This window comes from Eurypyga helias, unplaced genomic scaffold, assembly GCF_000690775.1.
Source record: "Eurypyga helias isolate BGI_N326 unplaced genomic scaffold, ASM69077v1 scaffold3975, whole genome shotgun sequence".
NCBI classification, from domain to species: domain Eukaryota; kingdom Metazoa; phylum Chordata; class Aves; order Eurypygiformes; family Eurypygidae; genus Eurypyga; species Eurypyga helias.
Genome location: NW_010249427.1, coordinates 51583 through 67331, shown reverse-complemented (window position 1 = coordinate 67331; position 15749 = coordinate 51583). Strand labels below are relative to the sequence as shown.

The 15749-nt window shown below is 50.1% G+C and overlaps 1 protein-coding gene across 1 annotated transcript; it reads right to left on the bottom strand.

The window, feature by feature from the left end:
- Nucleotides 1-2693: 2693 nt before the first annotated feature.
- Nucleotides 2694-15401, bottom strand: LOC104509409 (GDNF family receptor alpha-4). Its single transcript, XM_010151342.1, has 7 exons — nucleotides 15121-15401; nucleotides 12395-12475; nucleotides 9013-9358; nucleotides 6671-6780; nucleotides 5589-5723; nucleotides 5170-5327; nucleotides 2694-2840 (listed from the first exon to the last, which is right to left on the bottom strand). The coding sequence occupies exons 1-7, from the start codon at nucleotides 15392-15394 to the stop codon at nucleotides 2694-2696; spliced, it is 1251 nt and encodes a 416-aa protein (XP_010149644.1). The 5' UTR covers nucleotides 15395-15401.
- Nucleotides 15402-15749: the final 348 nt, after the last annotated feature.

Here is a 15749-nt window from a genome sequence, read left to right as displayed (position 1 = left end):
GTCCTGCTGTGGGACATGGCAATGCAGTGGGTAACCTCTGGAGGTCTACGAGTAGGATTCTCCACATCTATTTTTCACAGCATACCAGTCTTAAGGGAGAGCTGAAGTGGGGTTGCCAGCCATCCTGACCACCTAGAAAACATCTCTGCTGGCTGTCACCCAGAGAAGGAGACGGCCACGTGGCATTTCAGCATCACTGCTGATGAGTTGTAAGGGGCACAGAGAGACTGCAGGAATGGGTACACTTGCATGTCCATCCTGCCCAGGCCCATGCATGACAGAAGGCTGGTGGGGACAGGCTTCCCAGGCCAGATGTGCAGAAGAGCAGGGCATGACTGCAGGACTTGAAAGGAAAGCAGCAGAAGGCGGCAATTCGCAGCATGACCTCACGATGTGGAGGTAGTTCCTCACCTTGGAAGGACTGAGCATCCCTTTTCATCCCTTTCTCACCTATGGCTCAGAGGACACAAGTTTTGCAGAGCTGCAGGTAGCTGTTGTGTCGCTTGGTGCACAGATGGCTCCACGGTCTCTCAGAGGACACCGATGTCCTGGATAAAGGGGAGATGTTCACAGCACCTGAGTGCTGTGGCATTCCAAAGGGAGAGACGGGGCCTTCCTGCCTGTAGCGCTACCTCCCTGCCTGCTTTTCTGATCTGGGTGAGCCTCTTACCAGTGAAGATCTCCTGGGCAAGTTTCAGTTCAGGGTGCGACCTGGCACCCTGGAAACAAGACTTGGATCTTGGTGTGTTCCGTTACACTGCCCTGAGTTAGGACAGCCGGGTGCTACAGCCCCAAGGACCTCGAGGAGCAGAACTTTGGGTAGGATGCAGACAGGAGGATTTAGGTGCACGTCTCGCACATCCACAGGTGTTTAACTCAAAACAAGAGTGGTTTCATATTGGACCAAATCCCAGCAAAGTTGCTGCAGTTTCTCAGCAAAACCTGAAGAAATAACCAATGGAAGGTGTTCTGCAGGGAATGGGAATAACAAGCGCTGGACTTAGATGCGTCAGCCGCTGCTAAGCCATTCTGTGGATCCAAAAACTAAGGAACTAACGATGTTCCTTGGAGGAGCATAAAACAAGGAATAAATGGGGCTGCTGCAAATCCCAGACGCAAATACTCAGGGAGAATCTGGAGCTATTCCTGCCTCCTGTGGTGGTCAGCCTGGATAAGCGTTTATCCTGGGAAACCTTCTCACTTATCCTTACCGTCTTTTTTTCTTGGCTTGATCTAGCAAGGGGTTCATCCCCTCAAGAAGGCACTGGGCGTCCTCAGCTCACCTCCTCAAGGAAACACCCCCAAGTCCTCAAGTCGGCCAAGGTTACGTATCTGCCTTACTGTGTCCCGAGAGACCAGAGGGACATTTGTCCTCACCCACCGGCTGGGCTCTGGCTGCAGCTCAGTAGAATGGGTCACTTCACCAGCCTTTGCTTAAATGACCTCCCGGCTGAACAAACAGGACTTGGCAGGAGTCAATGTCCTCCGCATGCTAACCAGGACACAAGTGATTGCCAGCTCTTCATGGAGTGGAACCGCAGCAATCCACTCCCTGACCATGACATGATTCGTGACTTGGCCTTTCCACAAATTGGCTGGATATTTATGTCCCCAGAGTAGTATCAAGCAAACCTTTTCTATCCTATCTCTTCCTAGGAAAACTAATGAAGTCCCCTGACTGAAGACTCTCTGCCTCTCTGCAAGACTGGCGGTTGCACCGGTAGTATGTGAGGATGGGTTGTGTTGGGCTCACATTGAGTCCTGCCCATGGGCTCACACGTTCATCCCTCATGAAGAAAGGTAAGCTTGGAGTGGGACACCATTGGCATCTGGTTGTTTGGGTGTGACAAAAAATACCTTTCCCAAACCTTTACAGGGCCAGTGAATAGAGGTGCTAGGGTTGGGACACAAAGAAACCCAGCCATAAACAGAACACAACACACGTGTTTCTTCCCAAACGCCATCAATACGTGACATGTTTCTCTAAAAAGGAGGGCCCAAGGGGTAGGTGACAGCTTGGAGAGGCATGCTGGCTGCACGCTAGCCATGGTTTCAAGCAGGTGGACAATCCCCGCCAGCCAGTTTGTAGCGTGGTTGCTTGGTCCACCCCAGCGGTGCTTCAGGATCCTCTCTGGTGAGTAAAACCAACCACCTCTCAGCGGTGCTCCGGTTTCTTCAGCCTGAACCAGGTGGGCTACCCTTCAGTCCTGCGCAACCCTGGAGACAGTCTGAACTCCACATCACTTGACATGTCCTGTCAAGAGCCTCCCAGCGTGACTCAGGCCTTCAGGAAACCTTCTGAAAGCTCATCCATCAAAAGTCTTTCCCCTCTTGCCTGTGGCAGGCAAAAGCATTTCCTTCGCAGTTCTCATTTCTTGGCTCAACTCTCTCCTTCACCTTTTCCAATTAAATTGTCCATGGCTCCAACCCCACCCACAGAGAGCTGGAAGGACAACCACCAAGCTGTGGGGTGGAAAGGTGGCCAGGACAAAGAATGAGCTGGTTGTTGACAATGCTGATTGTATAAAATCAAATAAATTGGCAGACGGATTGAGGAGGAGGAAGGGATGCCCACACACTCACCTCTCCTTCTCATCCCCTCCCTTCTCCCCCTGAAAGAAGTTACTGGTCTGGTTGTTTTGTAAAGAAACCAACACAAAGAGAGTCTCTGCCAGGCGTGTGCCTGCCCTGCTTCACATCACAAAGAGGCTCAGCACTGCAAGAGCGGGAAGAAGCCACATCTGCAGCGGGGAGGCTGCCCAGGGCGAGGAAGCTGCTGGGCTGGAGGTCCCTGACGACAGACGAGTGGAGCCCTGCAGGAGCCTCTCCTCTCCGGCCACCTGCAAGAGAAAGGAGACAGCACAGGGTGAGCAGCGGGCTTGTCCCCCGCCTTGGTCCCTCTGAGCATTCAGGGCCTGGGGACTGTGCAGCCTCCCTACGTGCATGCGTGTGCGGAGGGACCCCGGGATAGTCTCACCAGCCCAGCTCTGGTCTGGAGGTCAGCTCACTGCAGGTGGTGGTGAGGGTGGTGGTAGCACCGCAGCGTAGAGCAGGGTCACCTCGTGGGCACAGGTTTGGGCACTGGTTGGAGGTGTCTTTGTGTGGGGTGGGCGCCCACCCTGGTCTGTGGAGATCCAGGGAGCTTATGGAGGCACTGCTAGCCAGCGGCTCGACCTGGTGGCCTCATCATCGGGAGACTTCCCCTGGTGTTGAGTACGTCTCCATGGGGCTGGTAGGCATTTATAGTGATTTAACCCCAGCTAGCAGTTAAGGCAGTGCAACATTCCACCAAGCAGCAGTTGGGTGTCAGGCGGATTGCTCCAAAATACAGTGCTTGTGTTTACACAGCTGACTCCCACCCAGGGTGCCAACTGTCTGCAAACTGCACTCTTCTCCTTTTACTGTGCATTGACATCTGGGGCCAAAATTTTTCCTTACTAGAGACCCTTATTGGCATTAGTTGATAACAGATAATCATAGAATCACAGAATGGTTTGGGTGGGAAGGGACCTTAAAGTCCACCCAGTCCCACCCCCTGCCATGGGCAGGGACACCTTCCACTACACCAGGTTGCTCCAAGCCTCATCCAGCCTGGCCTTGGACACTTCCAGGGATGGGGCATCCACAGCTTCTCTGGGCAGCCTGTCCTGGTGCCTCCACACCCTCTTCAGGAAGAATTTTTTCCCAAGGGTCCCTGCTGCTATGAAGATAGAAAGCAGATGGACTAATCACTCCGTCATAGCTTTCCTCCCCAGGTCCAGGGGCACCAACCTCACTAAGCATTGAACAGCATCTGGATTTGAAGTTGAATCCAAAGTTAATACCCAACTCCTTGTTTTCTCTTGTGGCATCAGCAAGGACTGTGCTCCAGTAGCAGCCACACCTCAGCAGAGGGATGTGCCGCTGTCATGTGGAGGTTGGCAGTGTGGTAGGGCCATCCCTTACTGCAGTGGCTTCCTCCAGCTTCCCACTTGCTGGTGGCAGCAGCAGTTGGCTATCCGGGCTGGACTGTCAGTGATGAGGGAGGTTCACAGCTTCTCCATCACTTCCAGGGCAAAGTTCTCAGCACAAAGGCTGGACCTCAGGCCACTGCTTGGGTTGCACTAAAGTCTGGAGACCACCATTGAGACGCAAATCCTCAAATCTCCTGGATGTAAAGTCTATGGGCTGTTGAAAGTGTGCCTGTGCCATGGCCACCATAGCCCTGAAAAGCAGCGAGGGGAGCTGAGGCCACATTTCTGCACCTCCCAACATGCTGCTCTATGAAAACGGTGTGGAAAATATCAATATATCAATCGGATATTTTCCCAATGAAGGAAACAAGGAAGAGGCTTAAAAACCCTAATGCCTGGAAGCTCCTTGAAGGTATCAGCTAGCCCAGTGCAAAGCCCACGCTCAGTCCTTGGAGTCTAGTTAATTGACAGCTTCTGTTACCTGAACATTCGGCAAATCAAGGTCACTGTTAATTATTCAATAGTAAAATAATTCAATCTGAAAATCACTCTGGTGGTAGGCAAATCAAGGTCTTTGCTTTTTATTCAGAAATAAAATATTTAATGCCTACTACTGCCATCATCAGCAAATTAACCTGTTACTTGTTTTAAAATAATTTCAACTTAATATTATTTTGATACTAACAATTTGCTGATGACCAGAACCTTTCATCAGAAATTCTCTAATGCTTAGCACACCTTGGCCAGCTACACCTCTGCGATACGACACCTAGGATCCTCATCTAACAAGGGAGGAACTTGTGTCCCCGGCAGCTGAAACACTTGTCTGAAGCCATGCAGCTGCCCTGAAGGAGGGCGAGGAGCCAAAGCAGTGGTGCTGCCTCCCCTTCTACACTCCTGAAAAGCCCATGGATTTCACAGTACTTCTAAAAAAAAGCTCTTATCCCTTTGCAGTCCCCCTGAAAGAGAAGCTGACCAGCAGGCAGCAGGGCAGAGTCAAGGATAGGAGCATGTAGCCCTGTGCCTGGTGTTGGGGAAGGATATGTCAGGGTATGAAGAAGAGGGTGAACCAGGGACTCTGTGAGGTAGGGGGCATGTTGGATCTGTGCACGTAGCTGAAATGACATAGATTCAGCTCAGAGGGAGCTGAAGTGAGGCAGGATGGAGGGCATAGACATGGCCAGGACTCTCTTAGGCCAGGTCAGCCCTCTCCTACCTTGGTGGGCTGGAGGTGCTCGAAGATGTTCTCTCTGAGGGTCGCCACGGCTCTGTTGGCATTTCGCTCCTGCTTGTACATCTGTGTGGTGGGGGGGATGGATGGGGCCATGGCTGCATTCAGGTAGGTCCCATTGCCAAAGGCCAGAATGGCATTTTCTTTGTGAGGGAGAGAAGAGGAAAAGTGTTGTCAGGGCAACGTTTCCAAGGGAAAGCACACACATCCCTTCTCCAGCCTTCTTTGACTGCATTACCCAAATGCATCCCCTATGGTCTGCAGAGCTTCTTTGCTGAAAGCACAGGGAGCCAGACACCTATAGACTCTTGAGGCCCAGGGCATCTCCATTCCCTCACTCACAAGAAGCCTCACCGTCTTGCAGGTGATGCTGCCGGAGCAGCAACGTGTTGGGTGATACTTACGGAGACAGATATTGTCGGTGAAGAGGTGCAGAAAGCTCTCGCACTCTTCCTGCCGGTTCCCGCTGGCATTGCACGTGCACCAGGGAGCTATGCTGGAAGTTGAGTTGTCAATGTAGTTGGGTGTGATGGGGCTGCCTGCCAGGAAGGACGGAGAAGTGTTACTGCAAGGCTTCTGTGTCAAGAAGGGGCAGTGATTTTCCTCCTTGCTGCTCTCCTGGGTTGCTCTGCTTACAGCCTCAGCTGAGCCCCTCCGTGATGGAAGTATGAGAAAACCCTTCACATGCTGGTGTCACAGGGTGGATTTGCTCCCAGGAAGGAGAAGAGGGGCAGTCACAAAATTTTTGTTCACCCCAAGGCCAAAAAAGCCTATGGTCAATTAAAATGCACTATTGGTCCAAGGAATGGGCAGGTCTGGGGAACACAGGCTCTCTAATAACATTCAAAAGCTGTATATGAATGTGCATAAAGGTTTCCACGCTGTCATTGGAAAAATCAAACTCAAGCTCCAGAATGGTCAGAGGCAATGAAGGAAGGATTAAACCAGAATGAAATCTTGACACAACAAGCTGTCAATCTAGCCCATCCATTGGGAGGAACCAAGTCCAATGGCCATCGGCCCTTCTCTTTGGACTTTGGCGGGGCTTGTGCTAACTGTTGCCAAGTGAGTCTCTGCAACATCTGAAAACCCAGTCTGACACCCTCTGAAGTCAGCAAGGTGGCAGTGGGGGTGATTTCCAGTGGCACCACTGGTGATGGCATCAGGGAACCCCTGACAGAGCAGATGCCCTGGGTTGACCCATCTATTTCCACCCGAGAGAGAAGCTGGGATGTCCCACGGTGCATGGTTTTTCTCTCTCCGCTGCAGCTACCCTAAAGTTGCCCCGTTCTCATGGCTTAGGCTCCTTCTCTAGTCACTGCAGAGAGAAATCCCAGCATCTCCTTGAGATCTCAGTCTCAGCCCTCCACCTTACTGTCCTTACACTTTTCAGCTGGCCAGAGTAAGAGGAGATGGTTCGCACGCAGAGGAGTTATTTCCCACCCGGAGAGCGGGTGAGAGACTGGCTGAGGACACAGCCCCTTACCTATGATCCCTGTGTACGCCAGCAGACAGGCAGCATAGCTCTCCCTCCGGCAGCCGCTCGCAGCCTGCGGCGATGGCTGGCAATTGAACTGGAACTCCGCATAGCGTGACCTGGTGGAGCGAGACCACAGAGTGGGGCCCGTTAGCACAGATATTCAGGGCAAAAAGGGGCATAATAGCACACTGGTGGTGTTTACGGAAGTGAGCAGATTTGCAAAATCCTTTGCTGCTGTAGGTGTTGCTAAATCAGTTTGAATTAATGTAATTTTCAACTCTCCTGCCCCCACCAACAAACCCAAAAGTGTATTTTATCCCTTTGAGATGAAGAGGTGCTGTAGTTAATGTTTTACAGGCTTCCTCTGGGACTGCAAGAAAGGTCCAGTCTTGGAAGAAATGTTTGTTTTCTGGTATGTGAAGCTGGTTTTCAAGGGAAGAGCCGTTGCAGGCAGCAAGGGATTTCATTCTGCATTACCATTATCTGACTCTCGGGTAATAACTTCCACCCCCCAGAGACCTAAGCCTTCAGTTTTAGGCTGGTCTGCTGAAAGAGAGAATCACTCTGGTCTGGTTTCTCTCTCTCTTCAAAGACTGTGTTCTAAATGTAGCTGAGGTCATCCCCAGATAAAGGGAAATGGCCAAAGGCTCAGGTATTAAATGCTCTACCCATCATCAGGGCGGCTGCAAATATTTGCTGCATAATTTGAGGGAGGGGTGTTGCAGATTTTGTATTATTCATGTTGTAGAGCCCACCCCTCCAAGCTGGGAAATTCAGGGGGTTACAGCTGTGAAGAAGCAGTGCAGGCAGGCTTAGCGCTGGAGTACTTAACTCTATTTCTTTAAAGTGCCCTGATTTGTTCTTGGCTCTCATTGTGGTTTCTGCACTGCTAGCTTTGACCAGGTCACATGTCAACCCCTTGCTCCCGCCGTGTCTCTAGAGGATGCTTTATATTATATATTCAGAGACCAAGGAACCAGATAATTAACAGCTGTGCTGCTTTCAGGAAATGTTTTCCGGCCTCCTGGGAAGCAACACTCTCCCGTTTGAACCCTTTCTTCCCCACTGGGCCTGCTTGCCTTGCTGGGGAGAGGGCTGTACACCTCTGTTCCAGATTCCCTGGGTAGCTGGGGGAAATCTCCACAAGAGTTGGTGTGGCTCAGGGGCTTTGCATCTTTCAGAGTCAACTTCAGATATATAGCTCATTTGTCCTCCTTCATCCACATTTCTGGGGTTCAAAGGGGTGAGGGTGTTTGTACCAGGCCATCCTCTTAAGAAGATGCTGCTGCTCTCACCTCCTTTTATGGAAAGACATAATTTTTTAATTGTAATTTAAAGTTGACATGCTGGTAGGGGATAACGGCTGGAAGTTCAGTTCAGGAAGTCCCAAAGCCCACAGTAATTAGAGGCTGGGACAATACTGGGAGATGTATCCTACACTTGCACTTGTGCTCTTCTCCAGGTGCCTGCTCATGGCAGCTGCACACCCGACACTGGGCTGGGAGCACCATCCTTAGTGCAGTACAGCTGCTGTTATGGTCTTACACCTCCTGCTGACAGACAGGCTTCACCCCTGAGAGGTCTACGTGGATCAACCTTCTGGAATAGCAAGGACTTCAGTGAGAAATAGAGGGGTGAAAATAATACAGCTGGGGGAAAAACACCTGTGAGTGTACACCGTGGGAGGGGTCTGTGCATGTGTGGGGGGCTTAAGTGGAACCAGAGGAGCCAGCCACCCTTGTCACATACCACGTGGTGGATCTGGACTGAGAACTGTGACTCTGAGACTCAAATTGCAAGCACTAGAACATCCAGCCTTCTATCAGAAGGGTATATATTTTAATATATATGATTAATTATCCTCATTAAAAAAGAAAAAATCCTGGTTTTAATGTATCCACAAGTGCCTGTGGCTGGTAGTATAGCTTGGGTGTGCCTGTAGGATGCTCTGAGCTAGGGGAGATAGTGAAGAGACAGATTGGTGAAAGTGGCGGCAAGCACCCCACACCACATCCCTGCTTAGGTTGCACCTTCCTGGAACTATTTCCATAGCAGGTCTTTCTTTAGGATCAAAGTCAAAAACCCATAGAAAAGGCCCAAAAAACTCCACTACAAACATCTCAAACTGTCCCCTGCCCGTTAACGCCTTCTGTATGGAATATGAGACAAGACCACGGGTCATAGGAAGGAGCCACTCAGGCAATGTCAGTAGGCTGTGGTGAGATGGGTGTCTCCAGACAGGATCCTTCAGTTGAGCGCACTAGCTCTGGGCACTGGGCTGCTGCTGGAGCCCCAGCTTGCCCGAGGTACAGCTCTCCACATTGGCCACCCTGGTGAGCAAACATTACCTGCAGACGTAGTTTTCCCGGCAGGCATCCAGAGGTGCCAGGCAGTTGGGCTTCTCCTTGGACTCATAGGAGCAGGCAGGTACGATGGTCTGCCGCCGGCGTTCGGCACAGGCTGTGTCGTCGCAAGGACAGAAGAGCAGCTCGTGCGTGTACTCTGGTGGCACACGGTCAAAGAACTTGCGCAGGGCCTTGTGGCACTTGGAACGGTTGCAGGTGTCGGCCCGGGCCAGGCGTCGAATGCAGAAGGAGACGTACTCTGTCCGCAGCCGCTGGCATGTCTCATCCACATTGCAGGCTTTGGCAGCGTCCAGGCACCGGTTCACCTGGGTCACTTCATTCTCAGACCCTGTGAAGTGGTGGGAGATGGTGATGGGGTTTTGCACTGGTCTCCATGCCCGCAGCACCACCCTCTGCTGAGATCTTCACCCCCGTCCTGCTGCCACCCATGGCCACCTCGGTGATGCCATCACCCTCCCTAGGAAGGCATTGACCAGGGTGAAGTCCACATTTGCTGTCTGTGTCCCGGAAGGGATGAATCCCTTTTCCCTACTCACCTTTTCCAAGAGGTGCCATGGCCACACAAGAGCCCTCACAGCTCAGAGCCTGCACTACCACGTTCCTACATCTAACGAAATGAAGGTTTGCTCTAGCCTGGGCACTTTATGACACTTTGCCAACATGAATTAGCCAATTTGAGGCCTGGGAAGATGGAATTCATTAGGTTAGAAAGTGCATCTACTTATGGCCATGGCTGGATCTACCAGTGGGATGGGATCTCTTCTAATGAACCTACTTTTTCAAAAATGGTGCTCAAGATCAAAGACTGTCAGTGGCCGTGCCGTGTCTCCTGACACATGGGTATCTTAGAGAGGAACAGAAGACCCAGGTTAGCAGTCTGGATGGGAGAGCAGGGGTGTGATCTGGGGATGCAGGGAAGGTGAAGGAGAACTTGCAGAAGGGGGAAGAATCAGGAGAATAAAGCAAAAACTCTGGTGACAGATGAGAAATACAATGGTTTTGGTAGGCAATTAGGGGTTTCACGAGTATATATGCTAACGGCCTCCTCTGAAAATAGGGCAGTAGGTAAGAGAGAAGGGTATTTGTGTAACACTGATCTTAGGGCTCCTTCAAAGACAGTTGGGGCTCTTTTTATAGAGAAGGAAATGCTACGGAGTGCCTGGTAGGAGTCAGTTGAGACACTGAGCTCTGTCTGATCAGAGATAAGATGAGCGTCCTCCAAGCATGAGAGAGAAAATGAATTTGAAGCTGCTTTTCACCTCTGTGAATTAAGCCCATGACCTGAAGCACAGTAGAAGGACTTTCTCCCCAGCAGAGAAGGATTGTTCACAGAGGAAAAGTCCCCAGAATGATAAATTTCCAGTGTAGAGTCAAGCTCTATCTTTGGCCGAGAGTTAAAACCAGACAGTCACTGCCGACAAGTGTTAAAACATTGACAGTCTGAGCACTTCAAAACTGGCTGCCCTCCTTCATTTCACTGACATTATCAGATTCTCCTTCTCAGAGCATTTATTTTTCCCTTCCCATTGTCCCCACTGTTTGCAGTGAGCTGGAAGTCAAATTCCAAGTTTTTTCAGTTATTTTATGATGGGTGAAACTGGTGCTTGGTGTGTTCTTACCATGTAGGTACTTCCCTTTAAAAATGCCCAGAGAAGAATATTGTTAAAGCATCGGTTTATGCTGAGGGGTGTTAGCAAACGTGTAGGAAACTTACTTGCGTTTCATTACCCATTCAGTTAATGAATCACGGGGAACACACTGGCTTTCCCACACAACAAGGGAAGATGTGCTTTTTAAAATTACCAATACAATTAGGGTGGAGTGATACAATTCCATTTGTACAATTTTAATAGTGGCCATATATTGTTTATGTAAAATTAGGTTAAGTGTATCTGTTGCTCACACTTGGCAGAGGGTCAAGGGGATGCCTCAGGTTTCTCCAAGTTATTGGGAATTTTTTTGGGATAGATTTGCGAGGGGGTCCTTTGACAATGCTGACCATATGATCCTGGGCACTGGGCAGGCATGGGGCGACAGGTCATAAAATGTGTTATAGAAGTTGATGAGTATAAACAGGGAAAAAAATGGTTAAACCAAGAAACACCATGTCCCTAGATGGATGCTTTTGTACATATCCTGGCTGCTCTGGGCCCATTAGCTTTGCAGCCCAGCTGCTTTAAAAATCTGACAATGTGTTAACCATGCATAAAAATCCCCATGCCTGGATTTTGCTGTACTCTGAAGGGCCCTGTAGGACTTCCAGAGAAAGAGGGAAGACTCTAGGAAAGACGACCATGACGTAGCAAACAGTTTTGTGCATGCTTCATTTTCCATGCTCAAATCAGTCAAGTGGAGCCAATAAGATGTGAGGTCAGGGAGCAACCCCCCCGCTTCCCCTCACTACTCAGATTGTTGAGGGCCGATGGGTTGATTTGTTCCTGGACATTTTCACCTAACAAGTGCCTCCTTATCTCGGGAACAGCAGACATCATTGGCTGCAGGGTCCTGCTGCTCCTTACTCGCCTGGGTGCTCTCCAGCTGCAGATGCCACTCCAGAGTCAGTCTGGGAAGAGCTGAAACAGGATTGCTGCTTTGGCACATCTGCCAGAGGCACACGAGGAGCACATTACCTGCTCCCAGATGGGTCGTTTGGTGGCAAAAGTCACTGTTGGCAAAGCTTCCCTGCGGGTCTGGTGCTTAAGCAGAGCTGGACACAGGTTGTGGTGGCTGCTGTGATGTTGGTGATGGATGGCTCAGTAGCTCCTGGACTGACCTTTTAACTGCTGAGCTGAGGGTTCATGCCCTCGAGGGGGTTAAAAGGTGCTCATGATATTAAGCAGATTACATTATGCAGAGCAGAACATGGGTCTGGGACCTGAGGTTGCCCTCAGGGCATGGGGTTAAAAGCTGTTGCTGGGATCAACAGGTGGGTTGGGTTAATTGACCTTTTTGCCTACAGTTTGACTCTGTGGAAGTACATTCTCATACCTAACAACATCCAAGCAGCCCCTGCTCGGCAGGGTGTCTTCATGGCACGGGTCATCATTGTGCTATGGAGAATCAGCCCACCTCTGATGGCTCATTGGAAGAGGCCTTCCTACCATGTCCCTCAGTCCCAGACCTTCACAGTATGGGCATGAAAAAGTCAAAGAATGAAAATCATGAGTTTTTCTTCCTAGGACATGTTCTACCAACAGTTTAGCACAGGAATCATAAGCAGCTCCTTCGAATAGTATTGCAAGATCTCAGCAATGCTTTGTGAAGAGACCACAAGAGTCTACAAAGGACCGTCTTGTCCATAGTGCTTGGTCCCACAGCCAGTTCTCTCCTGTTTGAACCAGCTGGAGTAAGAGCACACACCTACCTGCAGTGATTGATGCCAGACGGACGTAATCAAAGCCTCTGATGAACGGCTCATAAGGGGAACTCTCCAGTATATTCATGCCTGGGTTGAAAAGAGGAGTTGGTGAGAAGGCAACTGAGACTCCTGAGGAACACCTGAGATGTACAAGGTTTAACAAATGCGGTGCAGGTTTGCATAGTGGGTCCAAGGGAATATGTGCTCTAAAGGCCATAAGTAAATGGATACTCAGAGTCACAGGAACTGATATATGGCAACATCCTTAGAGAAAGAAATGGGATGTAGCTGGCTTTTTAAAAATACATCATAGTTTATAGGTGGGTCAGCCTCTCAGGGAACTGTTGAGTTGCAACTGTCTACAGCTCAAGCCGTGGGTCCCTTTACAGGGTTTGCTACTGGGGACACCAGACTGCAGCACAGGCTTTTGCCCACGGGCAGAGTTCAAACCACCAGCTTCCGAAATACCTGGCGGGTTCCATCACTGTTCTTGCTATTTCTTATATGTCCTTACCTGGGCCAATGGTCCTCACCTGTTTCTAGGACACAGCCGGGGCTGTGTGCAGGGCTGTGTGTGTGGCCTTTGTGTTTAACACCTCTCCCCTTCTCCTTGCTAACAGCCCTTTCTTACTTGGCAGAGAGCTAATGACCCACATCTCCTGCAGAAACTTTCCCTCTTCATTTTTAAGTTGCTGGGAAGCTAATTTTATTCAACCGGTGTTTCCCTTTCATCCGCTCAATGGTCTGTAATGCCCCATCATCCTGATGGATACCACTGAATATTACTGAAGCAAACAGCTCAGTACCATTTTTTTATTTATTAGACATTTAGATGGATATGGACAGCAGCGGCAGATGCACTGGCTGGGATAAAAGGACTATCAAACCTCATGCTCCGGGCATATGCTGATCACCAGCTGCGGTCAGGAAGAAATGGCTCCCAGGGTACACAGCCGTGTGCAATTACCACAGGTGCATTACAAGGCAGCTTTACACCTTCATTGAAATATCTTGCATCGTTACTGACTGTAGAGGGGCCCATTTGTATGTTCCAGCGTAGCAGTTTTATGTCCTGATGATATAGCACCTTATCAGAGAATTGTTATCAGGTTGTCATCATGTTATTGTGTCTCCAAATGGGAAGGTGGCTAAACACAGGCGTGCTCAAGAGAAGCTGAGTAAATAGTGTGTTTTGTAAATTCCCTGAGCACACACTTCCACAATTGATTTTATAAGAGGGATTCTAGGAAGCTTTTTACAGCCTCCTGTGTATGTATGACTGAGAGACAAAGCCCTGCACAGAGCATGTGGATTGGCTTCCTTTCTCAGTCAATTAAACATGTGTAAGGACACTGAAACACGTGACTATTATGAGATATATTTCCCCAGGGAAATTAAGGGAAAGACATCAAAGGTTTGGGAGCGTGAATCTGCATTGTAAGTGAGCTCAGTGCTTGAAAAAGCGTGGGGCTCAGGACACGACAGCAGAGGACAAGTAGGGCAGAGTTTTGGCAGTCTCTGGTAACAGCCCTTCCAGTCATCCCCAAGACGCAGGTCCCAAGCTGCTGGGCAGGAAGCCCATCCAACCTGGCCACCCAACACCCACCTCCTACTCTGCATCTGGAGACACACGCCTGGCCCCTGCCTGTGCCCAGCACTCCCTGCCACCCTCTCCCAGGTCTTCCAGCAGCAGCCCCAGAGCCGGGTGTCCTCCTGACACCGCTGTGCCCAAAAGCTTCTGGCCACGTAGGTCAGGAGGGGAGGGGTTGCAACTCGGCTGTTTCAGATGAATGGAGTGGCTGGCTTGCTACCTCTTCCCCAGGCTTCACTTCAATGCAAACAGGTTCTCCTGGCAAGTAATTACGGGAAAGATTGGATGCTGGATGGTGCTGAGACCTCAGCACCCAGTCAGTGCGTATCACTCTGCTCTGCACCCTGCAAGCTGTGGCACCTGGAAGATTTCTGGGAACTTGATCAAGCAGTTCCCTTTCTGGCCAGCCTGTGCATTATCATCTCCATCTTCTTCGCTTTGCGTGGCCTTTTGGCCTGTGTTATCACCCCTGCACCTTCCCTTTCAGCTTTCAGCCAGCAGTGTTTTATTAATCTATTTCACAGCCCATGGCTGGAAGGTTCTGTTTTATTCCCTATTTTAATTTTCATGGTGCATAAAATACTCACTAGCCTGACAAGGAGGAGTTATGGCCACTGAGGTGCACTTTTATGATGACTCTTAAAAAACGTCAAAATTCAAACTTACTAAATACTGGCTCTGGGAACACTTTGAATTCCAACTTGATGTCACCAGGCCCAAATCTTCACTAACTCGAAGACACTGGTGCACTTGAGAGCCTCCATGAGAGTAATATTTTTTAAGTTCATGCTGTTTTTTCCTCCTTGCCCACGCTTTGCACAGTGTTTCTGTAAAATCCAGGCTGTCATGGCCTTGCTAGCATACTTAGATGCAAAATATACCATGCATTACCCAAGCAAAAGGTGTTAAAGTATACTGGGAATAGAAAAGAAGCCAGGTTAAAAAAAGAGGAAGGTGGTGTTTCAGGTTTTCGGGGTTGTTTTCCCCAAAATGACACTAGTCAGTAGGTCTTGATAGGGGACAGAACACTACAGGAATGACCTTTTTGCAGCCACTTTGGTGCTGGGGAGCTCTGCAGAAAGCCCCAGCAGTAATTCCCCCTCAGGAAGCTCATCAGGAATGAGTACCCTTCTTGACTGACCTTCCATCAATGTGTGGTGGATGCTCCAGTAGACGCTCAAGCAGTGCTTCTCCTTCTTCATGCCTCGTTTGCACTTGCAGCCATACAGCTGGCTGGAGAGCAGGGCCGTCACAGTGCTCCGGCACTGGTTCTTGGCATCGGGGCCCAGCTTGTTGGCTCCATTGCCGGCGATGCATTGCCGGAGGGTCCTGAATTTGGCACTGCAGATGGGGTCGTTTGTACAGGACTCACCTGCTTGAAGGCAGTCCCTGCTTGAGCTGACAGCTTCCGCCATACCTTCTGCAAGAAAACCGGAGACGGTGTGAGGGTGAGGGAGCAACCCCAGGTGGGAAATAGATTGTGTCTCCCATGAGCTGGACCAGGCCGGGATGTCCATCTTCACATGCAGAGATGGAAATCCCTCTCGTTACCATCCACTCTACAAGCATCGACGCTGCTTCTGAACTCTTTAAGTGCGCAGATCCCACCACAGGAGGTCAACGTGAGGGTTTAAATGACCAGGCCTGACACTCCTGCTCATGGATTGCCCACATGAGGGGGAGGACTGGCTGCTTGAGTGAGCTGCAGCACTGCTCGGCAACGTCGCAGAGGAACAGGAGTGGGTGAAGGGAAGTGGGAGGGATTTTTAA

What these genes read in the sequence shown, in the direction of transcription:
- LOC104509409 (XM_010151342.1), bottom strand. Translation starts at nt 15,394, where the DNA reads ATGGCGGAAGCTGTCAGCTCAAGCAGGGACTGCCTTCAAGCAGGTGAG. An exon ending in GGCGTACACAGGGATCATAG is followed by an intron (nt 5,724 to 6,670) that starts GTAAGGGGCTGT and finishes CCTTCCTGGCAG; the next exon opens with GCAGCCCCATCACACCCAAC. An exon ending in AGCACCTCCAGCCCACCAAG is followed by an intron (nt 2,841 to 5,169) that starts GTAGGAGAGGGC and finishes TTTCTCTTGCAG; the next exon opens with GTGGCCGGAGAGGAGAGGCT.